Below are 23,464 nucleotides of genomic sequence, written 5' to 3'. Positions count from 1 at the left end.
CAGCCTGGATGAGTCCTTCTTTGCTGTGCTGCTCCCCCAGCACACCACAGCATAGAAAAGTACTCCAGCAACCACTTTATTAATCCCTCGGGAAATTATGTGGGTTACAGCTGCTCCAGCACAGTAACATTAACAAAAATAGACTGAACTATTTAACAATACAATATGTTAACATACAAGGAATAGCACAATATATACAAATCACCAAATAATAAATATCCAGGGTTGACAGATGCAATTATAAATAACTATCAAGAATATTCACAGCAACATTATTGAGTAGAAAAGAGTGTGTGCAAAAAGGATGTAACTATTGCAGTGTTTACATTGTATTAGATAGAGGAGTTGTACAGGGAGATGGCCACAGGCAGAAATGATTTCCTGTGTCGTTCAGTGGTGCTTTTTGGTAATCTCAGTCTCTCACTGAACGTGCTCCTGTGACTAGCCAGCGTGTCATGGAGTGGGTGGGAGGTATTATCCAACATTGTCTTTATCTTGGAAAAACTTTCGCCCCTCTGACACCACCTTAAGAGAGTCCAGCTCCATATCCACATTACTGGCCCTGCAGATAACTTTATTTAGTCTGTCGGCATCAGCAATCCTTAACCTGCTCCCCCAGCATGCAACAGCATAGAGGATAGCACTGGCCACAACAGACTTGTAGAAAATCCTGAGTATTGTCCGACAGATGTTGAAGGACCTCGGCCGCCTCAGAAAATAGAGACGACTCTCGCCCTTCCTATAAAGTGCAGTAGTGTTTTTAACCCAGTCCACTTTATTGTCTATGTGTACTCCAAGGTATTTATATGTCCACGTTGACCCCATGGATTGAAACAGGGGTCAAGGGTTTTCTGGTCTTCCTAAAATCAACAGTCAATTCCTTGGTCTTTCCCATGTTGAGCTGCAGATGTTTCTGCTCACACCACATGACAAAGGAGTCGACCACAGCGCAGTACTCTGACTCATCACCCCTGCTGATGCATCCAACCACTGCAGAGTCATCAGAAAACTTCTGGAGATAGCAGGTCTCTGTGCAGTGGCTGAAGTCTGTGGTGTAGAGGGTGAAGAGGAAGGGGGAGAGGACAGTCCCTTTTGTTTCCCCTGTGTTGCTGATTACCTTGTCAGACACAATGAGACCACACATATTGTGGTCTTCTTGTCAGGTAATCAAAAATCCAAGACACCAGAGAAGCATCCACTTGCATTGCTGTTAGTTTATCACCCAGGAAGGTCGGCCTGATGGTGTTGAATGCACTGGAAAAGTCAAAAAACATGACCTATGCAGCACTCGCTGGCTGGTCCAAATGGGTGTAGACACGATTGAGCAGGTAGAGATGATGGCGTCCTCATTTCCGAGTAAGGACTGGTAAGCAAATTGAAGGGGATTCTGATGTGGTCTGACTATGGGTCGGAGTAGGTCCAGGATGAGTCTTCCCAGGATTTTCTTGATGTGGTAGGTCAGTGCCCACAGGCCTGTAATCCTGGGGGTCAGCACTGGGACCCTCTGCACACTCAGACTCAACATGAACAGTTTATGAAAGACTCCACAAAGCTGGGGGGCACAGGCCTTGAGGACACGGGGACTCAGTCCATCTGGTCCAGCAACCTTGCCTCCTCATTTGCCTCTGAACCTGGTCTTGAGTGAAAGTGATGTGTGGCAGCCTCGCTTCTGTCAGTCTGCTCCAGGGCAGCTGTGGCTACAACTGTAGCTTGGCTACAACTGTAGCTTGCCTCCACCAGTGTGTGAATGTGAGAGTGAATGAATAGTGGTATTGTAAAGCGCTTTGAGGGTCTCAAAAAGCGCTATATAAATGCAATCCATTATTATTATTATTGTGAATGCATTCCAGCAACTGGAAGAAATCTTGGTTTGTCTTCTTTTTTTTGTCTTCTTTTTTTCACGATATGCTCTCTTTCATGTTGTTTTCCTATTGGTTGGAATGTAGATGTGGGTTTTAGCAGCAGTCACATGGTTATATTAAATTTCTGACACTATCAAAACTTTTAATGAGACATTTGAAAGGTTTTTACTGATACATTTTCAATCTGATGGCTTATCTATTGCTTCCTAAAAAAAAGGTTTCAACCATTTTCCCAAAGAGCTTAGTGCACTGGATTTGTGAGAAGAAATCAGAAATTAAAAAAAAAAAAAGATGTAAAACAAAAACATGGCTAAGCTAAATGGGCGTTCTTGTGTTTTTTTCCGCAGAATTTCCAAATCCAGAAAAAGATGTTGTCAGATTTCACGCAAAGCATTTTCTGCAATGCCCAGTATCCTCCCGTCATGCTCAGTACAGTTGGCACCACCTTCAAAACTCTTCATCTTGCATCGGGAAGCCAGATCATTGCCTTTATTTGATCAACAGCATGGGACCTGAGCAGGAAGGAACTCATACCTGTGTATCAGAGGAAATGGGTTACAGGAAAATCCTGGCACAGTACCAACTACAGCTAGTGAACAAGGTGGTTGGTTTACAGTCAAAGCCAATGATCTGGGTTTGTCTCATGGTGGTTCTGATTCAGATGTTGTGATGTTAGTTCCTCAGAGTTGTGATACTATAAAAAAAAAATTCATTATTCTTTAATTTATTTTTATTTTTTTAACTAAAATAAAACTCTATTACTTCTAATACTTTGAGCTGCAGCTCGGGATGTAGAGCAAGCCATTATTGTAGAGTTTTGATATCTGGTTTCGCAAATGTCCTTGGATGAGATCAATTGCCACCAATGCATTCATTAGCGTGTGTAAGAGAGATAGATTAAAAAACAAACTGCAGTTATACAGCCACGCTCCAAAGCTTTTCTTTTTTTGAGGGGCTAATTCATTCATTTTTTTCTTCTTATGGAAAAAATATATTGAATATCAGTTGGACTCAGGCTTGTTGACAGTATTAAAAGCTGAAGTTCAATGGTATAAAATGCTGTCTGTGGTAATTTTTAGAAATTAATTGCAGTGTTGCATGCAGTACATGCACGCATGTCAATCAATATTGATTGATTCCTTTTTTTTATTCTTTCCTGTAACTGTTGCATCTGTTTCCTGTAATTTGAAATTCTGCCAGAATGTACACAGTGCACGTTATAAATTTCCGGCCATGTGTCTTAGCTCATGTAGATTTCCAAACACTGACCCAGTTTCTGTTTGTTCAGAGTTCGGTTAATAAAGAGAAGAAACACTCAGACACTTTTCCCCTATTTTTGAGTGAAACCTGATCATAAATTCCAAGTAGAAAGGTAAGACTTTTGACCTCACAGTGCTTTAGGATAGCAAGCAAGTTGCTGCTTTTCAAATCCTTAACCTGGCAGTACAAATGAAGCTACAAACAAAACAAAAAGAGATTTAATTTATCACATTTTTGCAGTTACGCGAGTCCAAAAAAATACCACATCTAAACATCTCAACCATCTTTTCAACATATAAACTAAAGGAAATAAACTGCAAATGTTTACAACATGCGTCTGTCTTTTTCAAAGTCTCTCATGTTAGTGTCTGATGATAAACAAGTCCAAACATGTTACCACAAAAAACGCGCTGATGGGTCTCATTCTCCATAAAGTGAATAAACACCTCTCACAATATAAACACAGACCATTACCATGTGAACCTCCTGGTTAACATCCATAAAGAAAAGGGTTATTTTGGCACCTCACATCTTTCATCTGCATTCATGCTAGTGCTGATCCACAATGATAGCAAACCCTTTTTTTTTTATATATATAGTGGTCTATTTTAGACAAACCTTTAGCATGGTGTTGTTATGGAGCACATGTGCCAGGCAGATTAGGAGTCATTCAGGAGAAACTAGGAACTAACTAGGCTTTATTGGAGAAGCACAGGACACACTGAGCACACAGCTAAACGGAGCTGGAAGACTGTTTACTTAGCCTGGCAGGGCGAAGGACACTGTCTCAGCTGAACTCTGGACATATATACACATGCAGATGTACACTCATCCCCCCTCCCCCTCCAAACGCCTTCGACGCTTATTCCCCTCCGATGCTGACGGTGGATCAAGGAGACCAGCGCTTATGCTGCAGGCCCGGATGCACTGTGTACATTGGCTGTGTCTCACCCTTTACCCACCCCTGTTGCTTGTCATGTGTTTCTTTGGTGTATTAAGAGGGTTTTTTTTTTTCATGTGCTATGTACAGAGGTGTTTTTTTCTGTTCTCAAACTGATCTCCCTGTTGGAGCTCAGTCTGGGGGGAGTTATTTTTTTCTCCTTATCTTTCCTCATGTTGTGCATTTTCCATTGTTATACCTCTGACCTGTCTTCCCCATGTGATGTTTGTGTCATGTATGTATGGTCAGAAGGGTAAGATGGCGCTGGCAAAGGTCGGCAGCCTTAACCCAATTTCCTTCGGGGTCAACCTTCAGGATCAATAAAGTTTTATTGAATTGAATTGAATTGAATTGAATAGAAGAAGTTCGATTACAGCAGAACTTTCCAAAAGAAAGTTTTAGCTGAAGCTACTTGGGGAAAAAAAAAATCAGAACACTTATAGGTTTACAATGTTTTTATTTCGTTTTTTAAAGTGTCAGCAAAAGCAGAAACCCACTTAAGTAAACTGCATATAGTGCTCATAGTATATACAGATAGAAACATTAAACTATTAATGAGGTTGTGCAGTAAGTGTGCGAACACTAACACTTCCTTTCACAAACCAGGCTGTGGATGGCACTGTTACATTAAGAAAGATAAAGATTTTTCTATGAGTCTGCTTTGACCAGTGCTATCCTCTATGCTGTTGCATGCTGGAGGAGCAGGTTGAAGGTTGCTGATGCCAACAGACTAAATAAACTGATCCGCAAGGCCAGTAATGTTGTGGGGATGCACGTTCAGCGAGAGACTGAGATGATCAAAAAGCACCACTGAACGACACAGGAAACCATTCCTGCCCGTGGCCATCTCCCTGTACAACTCCTCTATCTAATACAATGTAAACACTGCAATAGTTACACCCTTTTTGCACACACTCTTTTCTACTCAGTAATGTTGCTGTGAATATTCTTGATATTAATTCATAAATACCTCAGTAAATCATTGATATTTATTATTGAGTGATTTGTCTATATTGTGCAATTTCCTACATTTGTAAATCTGTAACATATTGTATTGTTAAATAGTCTCGTCTGTTTCTGTTACTGTATTGGAGCAACTGTAACCCACGTAATTTCCCGAGGGATTAATAAAGTATGCTGATTCTAATAACAGAATATTACTTTAACACTAGTTAATGAAAAAATATGTTTCATGTAGTGAAGGTGGATTTGCTATACATATAATATTTGAGCATAGCCACCACGATAGCAAATTGATAGGTAACCTTTCCTATCAGTCACTCATCAGTTACTGAGGTCTGTAAGAAGTCCATCACCTTGTTGTTCTCAAGCAGAACATTGCAAAAGAGGGACAGATCAGACTGAAAAACCAAGGAGACCTGACCATCACAAGAAGGTCCCCGCGTCATCGTCTTTTTGGACTAACTGAGGCCATAAGCAAGCAATGCGAAAAACAAACAAACAGTTGTTTAAGGCATTTCCACTTTGCATTCAGTCTAATCAGACTGGCTTTCCAATATGGTAACGCATTCCTTACTTCACTACTTATTTACCCCTTCACTAAGAGGTGGCGGAGTCCACTACAAGTTTTCTACCTGTACCTGTGCTCATATAAGGAAAAACCCAGCCCCGCCTACCAGGGGCGGTTCCCAGACCCAGGTCTCACCTGTCACATTCATGCATCCTTTTGTTAAGATTTCACTTTAACGTTTATCAGTCGTCACATGTGCATCCTCCACAATGCTAAATGGCTGGGAGTCCTCAATCACCATGCTAACCAGGTCTTCATCTATTGGAGATTGTTCTCCTGAAGAAAGACAATAAAGACAAAGCACAAATATAAATATCACACACGTAACTTATTACAGTTGTATAATATCGTTATATCATTTAGTAACATTACTGCATGCTATATTATCATGGCATTTGATGGCTCACCTGGTCTTGCTCCACAATCGGTGTTCCCCTTATTCTCATGCAAAGCTCTGTAGTGCCTAAGCATGGATGAGGTGTTGTTGTTATATCCCAGCTCCCTGGCACATAGAAAACACTTCACCTTGTACAAAAGTCAAGACAGCTTAACATAAATTGTATTGCACCATCAGTATCATGACAATACATCTTCTGTAGAAAGTTACATACCTTGCTGGGAGGAATAAAATCAAAATGTTCCCACACAGGGGAGGACATCCTCCTCTTCTTAGCTGGCTCCATTCTCTCCTGACTTTCTCTCCTCACTCTCATAAACCTCCAAACTGTCTCCAAACTCTCACTAACCGCAACTCTCCATCAAACACCCACATTTTGAATGAAGTCTGGGGGGTCTATATCGCTGTCATATCTCGTGGCAAAGTTCGAACCACTTCATGAACCAGTCACGTGGTACAGCCGGGCAGCGAGGCTTCGGACGTCATCATTTTCAGCTCCTCCCATAAATGAAGCAAGCCTCGATACGCGCATCGCGGAAACGCCCCCTCCATTTCTCGACACGAGCGTCGAAGCCTCGATACAGAACGTCCCATCACTAACTATTAGATCCATCTTATAATATCGTGCCTGGAGATCTGGAAGATGAGGTTCTCATTAGTGGCATGTCTATTTTTTTTACACATTTGTTGTCTGGCTGTGGGAAACGATCGTTCTCCGAGGATGATATTCACAGAGAAAGGTAGGAAATGTTTTTTTTCCTCTTTTTAGCTAAGATAAAACATAGTGTAAACATGAGTCATAAAGCCGAAAATCGGGAAAATCTTCTCAATCATGTTAAGTGACTTCCTGGCATACTTTACGTCTATTAAAGTCTATAGTCTATGACTATAATCAATATGAATCATTGTGATTCAGGACAAAAACACGACATATTCCTTTCAAAAGTACAGTAGGTATTATTCAATCCCGTTAAAGTGTGTGTCCACCATACATATGGCTCAGAAGATCATCATTGCCTAATAATCTCTGACGCTATATAGAAAAAAATGCACATAAATGTATATTTTTACATTATTGGGGGGCTACATAAGCAATCACTTGATGACAGCGCCCCCAGCAATGTCTCCGTATTATGAGAATAGTTTGCACTTTTGGGATGTTTCAGGTAAAGTGTGTTTTAAGTCTCCAACACTGATACTTGTCATGAAATATCTTCATGTTCGTCTCTCCAGCTGTTGCAAAAAAAGTCTTATTTAATAATGATAAGGCACACTGTTAACATAATATTAGAATACAATGTCAGAATATAATACTAAAACTGCATTATTATTACTACCTATGCTAAAGTTATCTTTAGGGACGATATGATGAAATTTAGGGGGTGGTTGTGCACCCCTAAAAAAGGGTCTACACGTGGCTTTGGATGGACAGACGTTAAGTTTCCTGGTTTTTTCAGAAAGACTCCTACGCTGTTCAGTTTTAGGCCCCCTGTTCTTTAGTTTTTTCTTCTATACTTGCAAATAACACCTGGAATGCTATGTTAACATGTAAAGAGAATCTTTACACAGATGTTTTAGGCTCTTCTGAGTCAAACTTGAGGAACGTCTGGCTGTTTTTGAACAGCTGCAGACATCATTGTATACCACGAAGTTGCTCAATCGTGGTAAGAAAGCCAAAGCCATGTTGATACATTTCCTTCTTATCTATGTAAGTTGCTATCACTTGCTGCTTATGCTGGGTGCCCAAATTCTACAACTTGGTCGGACATCAAAGTCTTATTTGCTTCCTGTTTATGGGACAAGTGTGTTTGAGCCCAAAGCACTTATAAAGAATTCTGTAGCTGCAGAGTGCAAATTGTGTTACTAAGCTGGACTTTGATAATGTTCTTTGTTTGTTCTAATTTCCTATATTTATGTGTTGTTGCTTTAATTTATATTTTCATAACATTGTTTGCTGGTCAAGTGTCCCATGAAATAAAGAGTTGCATCCATTTAAAGAAATGTTTAAAAGGTTCTATGTACAAAGGAAGGCATGTAAAAGAATAAAGACGTTAGGGTTTCAATTAGTGGAAGTTTAATTATTGACTTTTTCACCACGTTTTGACACTTACACTGAATTCCATTTAGCTTCTCCAGTTTCAGGGGTTTGATAGAGTTCATACTGGGTTTAGCTAATTAATATATTATATAATATTAACATTTATATCATTTTATTTCGTATGAGACCATTGCTCTTTTGATTACATTTTTCAGAAAGCCCCGTCATTGCTGCAGGTAGAAGAAGTAATTTAGCTTATAAAGCACACTGACTTTCTCAGTAAAAGTGTGCAAACCAAAAAATTGCTTCAGTCAGTTGATTAACATCAGGTCAACGCCCTGTACTTTCAGTAAGCACTAACATCTGCTGATGTGTACTTTTCTTCTCAGATTACAAAAGTAATAGTTTGAAACAAAAAGAAAACCTTCACCTTTAAACACAGAATAAACGTAATATTTATAACTAAAAGCTTATATTAGCAAGTTTATTACAGTAAAAACCTAAAACTCTCACATTCTGATTTCTGTAATGTGGGTGAGGGCGTAACAAAGTAACAAAAATGGATCCCCAAAGGGTTTAGGATTCATTCTCAGGATGACGGGAAAAAAATAATTAAAAACAAAAAATATATGACTTTAGTGGCAGCACTATACTACATAAATGGGTTAACTGTTGAGCCTCATTGTGGTACATGCTATAGATATTGGGAGATGTTCCAGGCAGGACCAGACGGACTGAGAACAGGTTATTCATGTATAAACATGTGTACAGTAACATTTTGTCCTTGTGCTGTGCTTGGCAATTTTACATCATTGGCTGTGTTTATCCTTTAATATATGTTTGTTTGTTTTTTATTCTTAATTCTAGAAGCTGCAATGAATAGGTTAGATCTTCCTCATGATCCACCGGTGCGGATTTTTCTAAAAGAGCAACCGGACACTGTCTTAGCTGTTGGAAAAACATACCTGAATACCTACATTAAAAACCAGAAAAAGGTAGAACATAGCTGTATAATCACACTAAATTAATGTATTGAATGCTCTGAAATAAATGGATCTTCATATTAATATCATGGGAAAGTAATAGTCATGCATTATGTATTTCCACAGAATCAAAGACATATGCGGTTGGAGAATTGCAACAGTGATGTAAGTAAGCAGTGAACAGATAAACAGAGCAAAATTAAGTAGTTTGTTAAATTGTATTGTTTGAACACTCAAAAAATCTAACAACAATCTTGTTATTTAGAATTGCAGCTATAACATCACTTTGGCCCACCTTATGGAAGATGCTAACCAGTTGTTTGTGTGTGGAACCACTGACGATGAAACAGTTTGCTGTAACTCGGTAGGACAGAGTACTGTGACAGAGAACTGATATAATACTGGGAACTGGTAGTTGTGTTGTTTCTGCTCAGGGTTGATACTAAGCGAAGCTACTTCTGGTTTAATTGAAACAGCCCTCTTCTGCAAACAAAGCAAATACATCACAGCACTTCCTGTTTAGCCATATTTGTTTTTGCTTTATAATTTTTTTGAACTATCTGTTAGATACAGGGTGTTGGCTATACATGTTTATCATCTGTGATGTACATTAGTTGGGATACATTAAGATAAACTGTTCTTTCTTTTTAATAGAATTTGGCAGAGCAGTCACCGATATGCAAGGATATAAAAGATATAAGCTCATTTAACATAAAGGAGGGTGACCTGTCGGCCCTTGCAGGTGAGTTTTTTTACACACAAGATGCTTTTGAATAAATCTGCTGATGAATCCCTCCTTCCTCATTCACCTTTTTCTATGAGTCTGTAATTTTAATCCTTCTTGTGTGTTTACAGAAAGTCTGTACTTTTGTCAAAACTACTAACATCTTTTATTTAAATAAGTCCCTTTTAAAGGTTGCTTCTTCTCCCTATTACTATAATATTGAACTAGTTTCTCCCTGTTTGTACATCCCTATAAAACGTCAATTTGCCACTGTTTGTTCCAGAATCTGAACAAAGTACAGATCTCTACATAACACGCTCTGGATCTGATGGATCTGTTGAATCTGTTGGCATTCACAAATTTGGTAAAGCAGAAGTGGGGCCAAAGAACCACCATAAAGGTATTTTCATAAAGTTAGAGCCACAGAGACCTTATTTAGTGAAATCACATCACTATGAATGTTTGGAGACAAATAAATATTTCTCTTTCAATGTTTAGAGCAGCATTATGTAGGATTGGTGCTCAGCAAACGTGAAGAGGATCCCTCCCAGAACAGAGTTTATGGCTTTTATAAGGAGAAAACCGAAGACACTGGACTGTTCAGTGAAATGTGGCTCCCCTTTGTGACCCAGGTTTGCATGGTAAGACCAAAATAGTTTGAAAATTTGTATTAAGTGCCACCAACAATAAAAAATAAATAAATAAACATAAATACATAATGATTGACTGTCCATTGCTTCTAGACAGATGTTGGTGGTCCTAAGAACAACTTGCAGTTTACTTGGACATCCCAGATGAATGCCAGGCTCTTCTGTGGAGATCAGGAGAGAAAACAGCATTTCTCTGAGCTGGTGGATGTTTCCACTGTGGATGCAGATCGATGGCAGGATACAAAGATCTATGCACTCTTTAGAAATGAATGGTAGGACTATTATCATTGATTTTGATGCTTCTACTCTATCATAGTTAATATATGTCATTATTATGGTAATATTATTCACATTTCTACATTTGATTTAACATGAAATAATAGTTATAATACAGTTATTGTCTGTTTTTATGACTCAGTGTTTGTGTAACTGAGTCATGTGCTGTTTTATTTTTCAAAATATGATCATGACTGGTTTAACATCACATGGATGTTAAACCAGTAACCAAAGGTTTAAACCAGAATGATTTGGCTGCTTGATTTGGAATTTTTACACAGAAGTAAAACACAGGAACTTGGGAAAATTGTAATAGAAAAAAATGCCACCCTCATAGTGCTTTTATGATTTAACTTAGATTTATTTGGTCAGGTGACACTTTATGTCCTCTGTAGTTTTAAGCCATGTTCTGTTTATTTTTCCCCTTTTTTCAGTCTGTATGGTCAGCTGTTTTTGTTTTTCCAGCCATTTTGCTTTAAATGTGTCAGACAAACCTGCTGACTATGAGTCTCCCTGCAGGGGGATGAGTGCTGTCTGTGTCTACACGATTGAAGACATCAACAAAATCTTCGAAAACTCTCCTTTCAATGGCTACAAAAAAGACCAAATGGACAGACCAAGGACGGTATGAGACATTTAAACTGGTCTGAAGAGAAAAGTGTAACAAACAGTGCCACTACACAAAGATTCATGTATTTTATGGCTGATATCTTTCAAACCAACTGCGTAATTATACTTAAAAGCACAAAGTGGCCTGATCTTTTTAGCTATATCTTTTGGTAAACACAAGCCTCATTAAATTGCCAAATAAATCGAGTGTATTAAACTTGTTTGAAACAAGTAACTAAGTAACTTGGAAATTAGAGACATGATTTTCTCCTAATTCACTGATCCTATAACAGCTTTTGAATTTTAAATGGTTACTCCGACAGCATTATCAGAGTAAAGTTTTCATATGCAGCAAGAGAAAACAAAAGGCTTCACATCTTCAAGGGGTAAATGGGGCCACACGTGGTATGAAGCTCTATTAAATAGAGCACTTTTTTCTTCTTCAGTGCGCTCCTGATAGCTCCAAGCTTTCAGTGGACACCCTGAAGAAGATTGAAAAGACTTCAGAGATGGAGCAGTTGGTTCATCCTGTCGGCAACCCTGGCCTTCTTTTCTTTAATCATCACAACTATACCCACATCCAAGTTGACAGTAAACCAAACAGCAGAAGTAGTAATCAGAACGTCATCTTCCTGTCTTTAAGTGAGTAAAAAAAAATCTAAATGATAAAATACTAAATGTTAAGAAGAATGTTCTGTGTGTTTGTCTACAGTGGAAGGTGAGTAGAAACAGGACATAATATTAAAGTAGTCATTACTAGTATATGTCTAGTAAAATAAGGCACACATCGGAACAGACTGAGTGGGACTGGGTTGTAATGAAGAGGAATTATTTACTAAAGGGCAAACGTAGGTGGGTGGTGTAACCTGCAAAACCAGAAACCGAAAGTTTCCTGTATGATCACACCTGCTGGGGTCTTCACACAAAGGTGACGAGTAGAAGAACAGGTGTGGCACAATCTGAATGTAACATAAAACTCCCAGATATAAACTTCCTCTTTTTCCTTTTTTATGTTGACATAACAGGCTTTTTGTCACGGTACTGGGTCGTGTGACCCAGTGTTTGAGTTTTATGTATTTTTTGTATTCATTTTCAATCTAGTTAAATTCTAGGTTGCTGTTCAGACCTTATTTCTTAGTTATTTCTGTCATCTCCGCCTGTACTCAGTCTCCCTGGTTCCTGCATCTACGTTTCATGTCTATGCGGTTAAGTTCATGTCATGTTTAATCTCCATGTCTATGTCTCCGTGTTTCCTGTTTTATTCTGTAAGAGTCTGGTGTTCTTTGTTCATTGTAGTTAGTATTACTCTCCTCTGTATTGTCATTATGTTTCATTTGAGTCAGCTGTGTTCTCATGTGTCTTCCACTTCCACCACACACACTCTCCACACGGTCTGCCCCCGCTGGCCCTGACACTTTTTTGGTTTTCCTTTTACTCCAGTTCCCCTTAAAATAACATGTTGAGTCAACGCACACTGTTTGTGCTTTGACCTCCGTGACTACTAAGTCAGCCTTTTCTAAATATGATCAGAAGAGTATTAAAGTATGTGATGAGTTAGATGTGACTGTTGAATGACTACCCCACAGGCTACTATACAGAGTGGATTGCGCCTTGTGATGTGTGTGGTGCTGAGATCACAGTTAGTCACTGGTTAACAAATTTATTTGATGAGTTTATACAGGTTCTGAAGACAAAATGTAGTATCATATAAGGTAACAGATCCAGAGAGTGAGTGGGATGGCAGAGGTGGGTTAGAGTGGTTAGACAGTTTTTAACTGTTAGTCATTTCCTCCCTCACCCCTCACCCCCATTGTGTCTTTCCACAGATAATGGAGGGATTCATAAGGTGCTGCAGAATGAAAGTCACACCTTTGTAATTGCTGAGTATCAACCATTCAAACAAAAAGCACACGTTCTCAGCATCATCCTTCAGTCTACCTTTGTGAGTAACAATGATCACTGTGTAACCAATGTCCCAATCAAACCACAAAGATTACTCATATGGAATAAATGGTTTTTGTGGACGAAAGGGGAAAAATTAACAATTTTATCTCCTAAAGAATCTACTGTAGCATCTAATCAATAACTTTGAAATCATTTCAATCTTTTTTTCCAATTAATTTTACGAAAAAGCCCAGTACATTAAGAAAACCTGTCCATCATTACAGAAAAAGCTGTATGTGAACAATGGAAGTCAACTGGTCCAACTTGATGTAGCAGACTGTTCCCAGTATGGAGATACCTGCCAGGACTGTATGTTATCCAGAGATCCTTACTGTGGCTGGGATGGCACCCAGTGCATACGTGAGACAAAGTAAGACCTCAGAGCTTTATGGAACTCGTATCTATAAAATATGAAGAATAATTCTTCACAGCCAACAATTGCATTAAATGTTTCCAACAGTAAATTAAAATAAGTGTTTACCTTATTTGAGGTAAGTCATACAAGCGAACAACAAGTCAGCTTCACAGTTGTGTTGAATGCTTTTCCTTCCCTAAACAGAAATATGAAATATGTTCATTTTTTATATTCATGTTTAGTCACCTTAATTTTCTTTGCCTATGCTGGTATGTTTCTTTGCCCATTACTACTGCTGCTGATGGTCAACAGTCAAAAGGCAATGAAAGCAGAATCAGGACTGTTTATTAATACCAACATTACTAATACCAAATATGACCAGAGATGGGCAGTAACGCGTTACGTTACTGTAATCTGATTACTTTTTTCAAGTAACGAGTAAAGTAAGGGATTAATATTGCAAAATCGGTAATTAGATTACCGTTACTTTCCCGTAGGAACGCTGCATTACTGCGTTACTAAAGCCGTGATTTTTTTTGCGAGAATGTCTCATGACAGTGACATAAGCGAGTGCACCGTTGGTGACAACAGCTGTGTGCAGATCAACAGTGGATCATATATCGATTGTGGGAGAGTATGAGCGTGCAGCGTTTAAAGCGTGGAAGTACTGACCTTTGAGTTTGATTCCATAAAAAGGGACAAAAACATTAGCGTCCGTTGTGCGTGGGAAGAAAACTTTTTACAGCGAAAAAACCCCCTAAACTTCCAAGCAAGCACCAAGTGCGCAACGACGTAATGGGAAATTCACAGAGAAACTCGCGGATTCTTCAACTGACCGCGGCACACCTGCACCGGGGTAAACCTCCGCCTACCGCAGTCCTGCTTTACAGGTGAAAATAGAGCAACAGGACCGCTGAGTCTTTGACTTTATTTATTTTCTGCTGTGTTTTACTTGCATCTATTTGAAAGAGTGAGTGTAAACACAAAAAATATTTTATTTTATGTGCTGGAATGTGCAGAAAATAGGTTTAAATGTTAAACTAATTTATTCAAGTCAGAGAATGTTGCATATAATTAAATTTTTGCTTGATGCATAAAGTTAAAAGATTAAAACTGATAAAACAAGTTTAAAAAAAAGAGACTTTTCCATTTGATTACATTTTGTATGATGGATTATGCAGAAAAAGTAGAATTGGGCTGCTTTATCACCTCTTCAGGTTGTAAATCGTGTTTTTAAAAAGTAACTAAGTAACTAAGTAATTAATTACTTTTGAAAATAAGTAATCAGTAAAGTAACGGGATTACTTTTTTGGGGAAGTAATCAGTAATTAGTTACTGATTACTTTTTTCAAGTAACTTGACCAACACTGAATATGACCATGTAAAAACATGGTCATATTTATACAAGCATTACTCTGTAGTATTTAAACACTCATTAGTGTACCTTTTGAATCATACACAGGTTTGATTCAGATACTACAAAGTCGTGCTCGCACGCCCCGAAGAGTATAAATGATTATGCAACATCATTAGTGTACTTTTTGCCTTGTGCCACCTGACAAAGCTCGACAGATGAGTCATTGCAAACTTAATCCAGGATGAAGCAACACTCGGGAATTACAATGTCCCGTAAATCATGTTGTCACAATATTTCAGCACATATTGACACTTGGAGCCGTTTGTGAATTTGTCCTACTGTAGCTCTACTGCTTTATGAAAGACTAGTGTTCTGTGTACCGATCAGGTATCAGCCAACAGGTGACTTTTGTTCAACTGAGAAAATATTAACATAAATAACCAAGAAAATCATGAGTATATTTTGTATATTACTCATAGATTAAAGAGCACATATACCAAAACAAGATAATGTGCATTAAATTGAGCAAATTTCATTTACATAGTGCCAGTTCACAAAAGAGAGTGATCTCAATGCATTTTATATTGTATGGTCTTAGACACTACTAGAGTTAGAGATAGCATAGAGAAACATAGAAGAACAACAAAGAATGTCTAAGGAGCTTGGAAAGAAAAGTGTCTGGAATTTCTTGAAGACGTTTCACCTCTCATCCAAGGAGCTTCTTCAGTTCTAGGGTCAAATGGTGGAGAGTCACAGATTTAAGCCCTGTGGGAGTGTCCCCCAAAGAGGGACAAAAGGACCCCCTATAGATCCTCTACCTAATCACATGAGCCAATGTGCGAAAACGGGTGTAGGTCACAATCAGCCAAGGTTTCGGGTGAGCTCATTGTGAAACCTAGCCCCACCCTATCTTGTGATTTCCTGAGGTCAGATGGCCCAGGATGTGAGTGGGCGTTAAGGCGTCTGGGAAGGGATCTCAAAACTGGATTATAGATGCAGACAGTTGGTGTCGTAAGCCACCACCTCTGTTCAAAGACGGTCACTCACAGTGGACATAAATGGCCTCTTTTTTTATCATTAGGGGGTTCTTTTGTCCCTCTTGGGGAGATACTCCTACAGGGTTTAAATGTGGGACTCTCCACCATTTGACCCTAGAACTGAAGAAGCTTCTCGGATGAGAGGTGAAACATCTTCAAGCAACGTAAAGAAGTCCAGATGCTTTTCTTTCCAAGCTCCTTAGACTACAATGACCTGGATGACTGAGAACCTTCACAGACAACAACAAAGAATATAACAGCCAACTCCAGGCAGTTTAATTGGACCAGTAACCACAAATCAGTTATATGCAGCCATGTGTCAAGACATTTTGCTTTAGTCGAGTACAGGATATTGTGTCACATGTATGCAATAAGAATTTTGGCAACTAAACAGTACCTGAGCTCTAAGAATATGTCAGTTTCCATGTCTACAGTGTGCATGTGTCTACCTTAGTATGAGTAACGCATATTTCATTGGTGGGTGATTGCAAGATTCCCTCCAGATGCCTGCAGGCCCTCCAGTCTGTTGTGACTTTCCAGACTTGTCTGTGCACACACTGGCAGACTCAGACTGAAAAAAACAAGAATATTTCCCTGCACACCTTGCAAGGACTGAATACCTGGATTCAGATGGATATCTATATTAGTTCGTGACATTTTCTTGAACATCAAGATAGCGTGCACTAATTTCCCCTTTTTTTTCTCCAACTTGATTAAGATGCATTTGTGAAGATATGATGCAAAATGTCATGTTTTTCCCTGTTTTGCAATGTTAGTCCTTCCAAAAATTCCTAGATCCAAGCCTCATTCTAGTCATGCATTTTTCATGCAAATCAGTCCACAGATGAACTAATAACATTGTCACATTGATCGGGGTAACAAATCCTTTTCTCTGTGGTCCACAGCCCTGCTCATCCATGAGCGTAATCCTGATCATTTGCATGGCTCAATGAAAGTAATGCTATTGTTAATCTTATTATTAAGCACAGCAATTCAGAAATGGCACTAGGTTTGTACACTTAGAAATGCGTTGCTGTAAAAAAATGTGTGATTTTGTTTTTCACATTCAGCAGCTGTTATCTTTCAGGAAATGCGGGTTTAAAAAAGCATACTACGCAAACTATCAAGGAAATTAAGTTTTTCAACATAAATCTGATAATGACACGAGAATTTTTTTCATTCTAAAGAGATGTGTTCACTTAAACTTTCCCAACATTTTTCTTCTCACATGGCAATTTGTTAATTTCTGTAAATACCTTTATAGGAACTATATTGAACTATATCAATGCACTGGTATTTTCATTCTCACTTTGTGATTCTAGTTTTGTTCCACAGAAATTTGACTTGAAGATGAAATTTACCTCTTAAAAGGGAAGGCACCTTTAACTGTAAATGGGAACATTTACACAACATTATAGTGAAAAGAGAACAGGGTCTGGTGAGGTAAAATTAGTGCTACTCAAACCTCAACCAACAAACTTACAAACACAACCACACTGCATGCAAAAGTACAGCTGGGTTTTTGCAGCTCCACACATGCAGATGATTTTTTCGTTTTATGTGGGAGATTACTAACCGCTAAGGATCTTTTTCTCTGATAAAATGTTGTCAAGGTTCACTTCATATTTATCCTCCACTTATGAAAAGATCAGGCTAAGTTGCCCACAGATGGGGAGAAATCCCTTTTTCTTGAAAGTTAAGAGGGATAACAAATTTCAGAATATTAGTAATAGTAAAACTCCTAAAAACTCCAAACCATGTAGATGTGGAAGCTCTCTTGCAGCACATTTATGATTGGAGACAGTACTAATGTTGTAATGTTACAGTTATTGAATCATTCCACTTTTTTTTCTTTTGATCTGTTTAGATTTCCTTTTGCTTCGATATCCCAGTACATTCAAAGAGTGTTGTGTGAATGAAAAATACTGAAGTTGGTATTGACTATCTTACGCAATACCAAAAATTATTTTCTAATCAAAGATGTTTTAGTTAGAAAACAATATACACAGATCAAAACTTTCCACTGGTTCCAGTAACATGTAAATTTTTTTAAATCGATTGTTAAGCATAATCATTCCATACGGCCTAATTTACTCATACATTATCTTTTTCAGGGGGAGCTGGGATGATGCAGCCACTGGGGACCTTTCCATCTGCAATGAGCACAATGGTATTTAAATTCATTTCGGTTTTACTTTACTGCATAATGCCTATTCACAACAAAACTAATCTTAGGACACTTTAAGGTGAAGACCCTGCATAGCAGAGGAAAAACCCAAAGATCAAACGATAGTCTATGAACAATCATAGAAGGAATTGTTTAAATATTTTGGGGGTATTTGAATTTTATTTTCCTGTATTCCGAACACAAGAGCTATTAGATGCACCACAAAACAATACAGTGCTGTATACACTGGTAGTTGGTACTTTCTTAGCTGAAAATTACCCAAATGTATCCTCTCCCTTTCTTATCTTTTGTGATGCTAGTTCAGAAACCTAATACAAAAACTAAACACAGTTTGTGAGGCCTGTTAGTGTTATCATTAACTGTCCTTTAACTGTTTATATATTTATCTGATATTTAAGAATTACACTATTGGCTTTATTATATAATATAAATGTATTATTTTTTATTAGGTAGTCTAAAAATCTAAGATTGAGTAAAAGGGCCATTTTAGCTGTAGCCCAGGAGCATGATCGTAATTTCCTACTATTTTCTGTCTTTGGTTCACTTGAATAGATTTGAATGGTTTGCCATTCAAAATAATCTTTATTTAATTTTTACCAGATCATGAAGAAGCCCTTCAGTTCAGTTTCTCTTCCTCTATTATAAAACTGACTGATAAAGAAATGCCTGGTATCATAACAGTAATTATCAAACGTACATGTAAAAAAATATTTTAAATGTGGTTAATTATTAACTAACTCGACAAACTCTCACAAAGAGCTGAGTCAATGCAGTTGAGCAGTAAAGTCTGTTGATTGGCATTAGAGGAAAAATGGCTAAAATGTGGATTGTTTAAATGCAGAATGGACAGCATGAAAGAAAAATAAGGATTTTTTTTTATCTTATATTGGTGTGAATTGTGTAAAGCTACTTTAGCAGAGTCAAAACAAGAGCAAAATAAGTGAATGGAAAAATATCACAATACACTTATACATAATTCAATTATAGGTAGGAAACTGATCTCTTATAAAGTTATAAAAGTCTTTGCAAAATATACTGTGTAGATGTATGAGCATATGCAAGCGCATAAAGACCCCGCTCTCGCTTCCTCTGTGGTTTCCGTTAGTAACCCATGGCGCTGTTTCCTCATATACAAAGCAAAAACAAAAAAAATCAACAGCAGCAACACAAGTAACACAAGCTCTGTCTATACACTAATCAAACATTTCAAATACGGCAAAATGTATGTTAAAAGGATAAATTAATACACTCGCAGCACATTTTTGAGTGACATATTTCAGAAAACCTACACAAGTAATGTAACACACAAATTTTCCAGCAAATTGATGCAAACCGCAAATTCAAGACAGAACCAGAAACCAGTTACCACCAGCCAATAAGACTCATTTGAATAGCTTGGTAGGTGAGAGTGTGCACATTGTATTCCTCCATATGCAAGGGGGATTCAAACGCACAGCAGACAGCATAGCCTTTATTCATCATAGTTTAGCTTCCTGTCTCGCCAAATAGGTCACACGTTAAGGGGAACAAAAACTAGATTTGTTTCTTCTTATAGCTGTGCATCTGTATGCCACACGCTTCTGCAATGATACTCATCATTGGTGCCATCTGTGGTCAAATGTGCTTCAGTTTTAATCTTATCAACATCTTAAGATCATGTTTATCTGAGTTACTAAAAAAAGTTTTTATTCCACAACTTGTGCTTTCATCATTACAAACATTTACCCTTTAAAATTTAAATAATTTACATTAATAATATCTCATAGTAATCCTTTTATGTTTATTTGCATATGATATAGTTCTTCTATTTTATTCTGTTATTCTTTATAAATACTTCCAACCCTTATAGCTGATCAACTTCCTCTTTTAACTTGAAGGCTTTAAAAGGAGAAGTTCTCTTATGCTTTATATTCTATAATTAACAACTGAAACACTTACACACCATTAGGTATTTGTTGAGCTGACTGCAGTGGAAAACTCAAATGCATAAATAGACACAATGTCAGTTTTACACTATGTAAACAATGATTGTTAAAATATACAACCGCATTTTCTCTGTTGTTTGCTTTAAAGCTACATTGCCCTTGGTCCTTATATGAACATTCACCTGAGGGAAGGAAACCAGTTTGATTTAGGTTAACTACACTACATTTGAAATCTGACTGGTTTAAAAATAAACAGACAAAACGAAAAGCAGAACTGAAGTTGTCCCTCTTCTGTTGTTTCCACAGCATCAAGTTATACAGGTGACCCAGTCCCAGTCCCACGTTACTCAAAGTATTTCCTTCAATGCCCAGTGTCATCCCGTCATGCTCAGTACAGTTGGCAGCACGATGAAAACTCTACAGCCTGTAGCTCGGTGAAAGAGCAGTGCCTTTATCTGATTGACAACATGGACAGTGAGTGCAAGGGAACTTACAAATGTATATCACAGGAGATGGGTTACAGTAAAGTCCTGGTACAGTACGAACTACAGGTGGAGAATGACGCGAAGACCCAACAGTACCAACAACTGTGGCCGAATAAGGCAGAGGGCCGAAAGACAAGCCCAGTGATCTGGGTTTGTGTAATGATGGCTCTGATTAAGAGTTTGTCCTTTTAGTTCCTCAGTGATGTAAGTTAGAGGCTGAATCTGTGATTGTCTAAAATCCGAAATTTGTTACAATTACTGTTTTTTCAGTGACATTTATTGTTTCTTTCCTTCCATTAATTAACTGCACTTCCAACATCTGTGTAAACATCTGTAACAGCTGTGGCTCAGTCAGGTAATGCAAGCCATTCGCGTTATTTTGTTTGGTTTTTCCAGTGCAATATCAACTCTCTGCAATATATGTCGTTTTTTTTAAACAAATAATGACCTTATGAATTGTATGAAAATGTAAACATTCTTTTAACTCTTTCTTTACAAATTGCTAAGAAGCCCTTATGTGTTTTGAAAAGACTGCCAGTGTTTTAGAGCATTTTTATTCATGCACATGTTGCATTATGAAACTTTCTATTTCTAATCTTTACTGTTATTGACGTGCTGTGAAAAAATATTTGGCCCCTTTCTGATTTTTTTAAGTTTTTTGTGAAAAAGTAACTGGTTCTGCCAACCTTTGCAGCAAGAACTGAAATCAAGTAATTGCAATAATTGGCAATCACATCACTGTAGAGACATTTTTGACCATTCTTTTTTGCATAATTGTTTTAAATCAGACACATTATTTTGTGGAGTGGCCTTGAGCCAATCACAGAGGAATTTGCTAGTGTGTTTCTGATCATTCTCCTGCTGCATAACCCAAGTGCACCTGAGCTTCCGGTTACTAATTTATGGCCTTACATTCTCCTCCAGGATCCTCTGGTAGAGATCAGAATTCATGGTTCTGTTATGGCTAGTCCCCAGACAATCACACTTCCCACCACTATGTTGTTTCTCAGCTGTGTCTTTAGATTGTGGCCTGATGGGTTGCTTTTTGAGATCTGTTAGCTGCTTCTCTTTGTCAGACAGGCTCTATTTAAGTGAACCTTTGTCTAAAGTTTGTTTGATGATCTGAAACATTTAAGTGTGACGAATGTGGAAGTGAATACTTTTTCACAGCACTGAATGTTACATTGGTTTCCTGTAATGTGAAATTTTATCTGAATGTATGTTTCGCACTTTAAAAAATCCTGTCATGTCTGCTACCTCAAGCGTTAGATTTCACAAGACTGAGACCCTGTGTCAGTTTTAACATTCACACATCTTTTGTTAATAGCAGCTATTGTTGAAGGCTGTTTCTGCATCAACACATTTTTTTGTCCCTCAGGTTTCAAATTGCAAATAAGTTGCTGCACTGCCAAATACTTGAGCTGACAGTACAAAGTACAAATGCCAAATTAATTTTATTAGATCTTTTGTTCTGTGATGCCTAGCAAAATACAGGAGAGAATACAGTGTGTTATTAAATTCATGCTGTGCTGCAAAATTACCAAAATACTCACTTTCTGATTTCTAATTTGGCCCAACACAGCAAGCTTTTCCACATTTAGTAATCGCAGGCCATAAATTATTTGTAGTTAATTATATTTCATTTGTTTGCTTTTATCTTTTTTGTATTTATTTTTTTTGATCAGTGGTTTTATTTTGCTTATTTTAAACTTGCACTTCGGTCGGCCTTGTTACCTTTAAATATGCCAACCTTAATGAAATTGACCACTGGGTGGATGGATGTGTGGGGCTGTTTGTAGATGGAGGTTGTGAATGCAATACAGGGTTGTGTCTGTGCATATGTGTGTGTGTGTGTTTTCATGCAAATCTTTCATAATCTATTCAGTATCAGTGAATTTCACTTTTGAACTTTGAGCTTTTGAACTGATCTGTACGTTTAAAAAAACATACATAAGCAAATCTTATATAGTGTACATAGTTTTTCCATATAAGGATAATTCTTTTTTATGCCACAGCTTCCTTCCTTTTTTTATACCGAGTTTAGTTCGTCAAAACCTGACTAAATCTTTAAAAAGAGAATAGCTGCCACCATGAATCATTTCCATGTTTCAGTCTCAGAGGAACTGTGATATTTACCTTCCTTAAAACATACCTGTATTGAAAAAGCACACACACAGTTTATAAGTAATTAACTTTTATACCAGAAGTTGCATACGAAAGTTGAATGTACATATTGTAATGCTACACACCAGTTATTGAATGTTCCGCCTGAGTATTTTCAATGTCATCATTATGACACTGTGAAACTTAACGTGACATTCTGACTGGGAAAAAGTTACTCTAGAAAAAATGCCAGCCAATGAGAATACAATCATAGGGTAGTGAAGCCTGTTCTGCAGACACTGAATGGGGGTCCCGGTCACAGAAGGCTGGAACCTATCCCAGCTGTAAAACAGTGAGAGACGGGGTGCACCCTGGACAGGTTGTCAGTCTGTTGCAGTAATGGCGATCATAATAAACAAAGTGACTGTAAAATATTATCATTATACCATATTATTCTACCTTGTACAACGTGGTGTTGTTCATTCTGTTCCATGTTTTAGATTTCACAAGCTCTATTTAGCAGCTGGACATTGATTGGAGACTGAAGTGCTAATTTTAAATTAGGACCAAAAAAAGACCAGTTCCCTCTACTTCCTGATTTCTAGTCAGTGGGTGCTGTGTGAATGTGTTTATAGTGGTGTGTGTGTGTGTGTTTTCTGACTTGCAAAGTGGCAGCAATTTTGTACATATTCAAAATATGTATTTTTTTACAAGCAGTCCTGGTAGGTGTAGTCTTTTTCTTTCAACAGCCTTGCCACGTGCTAGGTTAATTCATTTTTGTGTTGCATTGTTGTTGTTGC

General features: G+C 37.8%; 3 protein-coding genes across 4 annotated transcripts in view; 2 read left to right on the top strand and 1 right to left on the bottom strand.

Annotated features, from left to right (window-relative positions):
- The window catches only part of LOC146582863 (semaphorin-7A-like), a 14,947-nt gene extending 9,787 nt beyond the window's left edge, over window positions 1–5,160 (top strand). For both annotated transcript variants that reach the window (XM_085246305.1, XM_085246387.1), the window contains one exon: window positions 2,210–5,160. In XM_085246305.1, coding sequence (XP_085102431.1) covers window positions 2,210–2,532 — 323 coding nt within the window. In that variant the 3' untranslated portion in view covers window positions 2,533–5,160. The remainder of the gene's footprint in view (window positions 1–2,209) is intronic.
- Window positions 5,144–6,531, bottom strand: LOC146582862 (uncharacterized). The gene is made up of 3 exons (XM_085246511.1): window positions 6,205–6,531; window positions 6,001–6,118; window positions 5,144–5,869 (listed from the first exon to the last, which is right to left on the bottom strand). The coding sequence occupies exons 1-3, from the start codon at window positions 6,304–6,306 to the stop codon at window positions 5,766–5,768; spliced, it is 324 nt and encodes a 107-aa protein (XP_085102637.1). The 5' UTR covers window positions 6,307–6,531; the 3' UTR covers window positions 5,144–5,765.
- On the top strand, window positions 6,454–23,464 carry LOC146582861 (semaphorin-7A-like). Its single transcript, XM_085246174.1, has 14 exons — window positions 6,454–6,730; window positions 8,896–9,023; window positions 9,138–9,176; window positions 9,277–9,375; window positions 9,666–9,753; window positions 10,019–10,135; window positions 10,234–10,376; window positions 10,479–10,657; window positions 11,181–11,286; window positions 11,717–11,912; window positions 13,097–13,212; window positions 13,439–13,584; window positions 18,078–18,133; window positions 20,383–23,464. The coding sequence occupies exons 1-14, from the start codon at window positions 6,634–6,636 to the stop codon at window positions 20,751–20,753; spliced, it is 1,881 nt and encodes a 626-aa protein (XP_085102300.1). The 5' UTR covers window positions 6,454–6,633; the 3' UTR covers window positions 20,754–23,464.

Source organism: Mchenga conophoros, linkage group LG1, assembly GCF_057382185.1.
Source record: "Mchenga conophoros isolate Kocher_MC1m ecotype Shallow Benthic linkage group LG1, M_conophoros_male_GT1.1, whole genome shotgun sequence".
Lineage (NCBI taxonomy): Eukaryota > Metazoa > Chordata > Actinopteri > Cichliformes > Cichlidae > Mchenga > Mchenga conophoros.
Note: the sequence above shows the minus strand (reverse complement) of the source record. Positions and strands in the feature narration are given on the sequence as shown.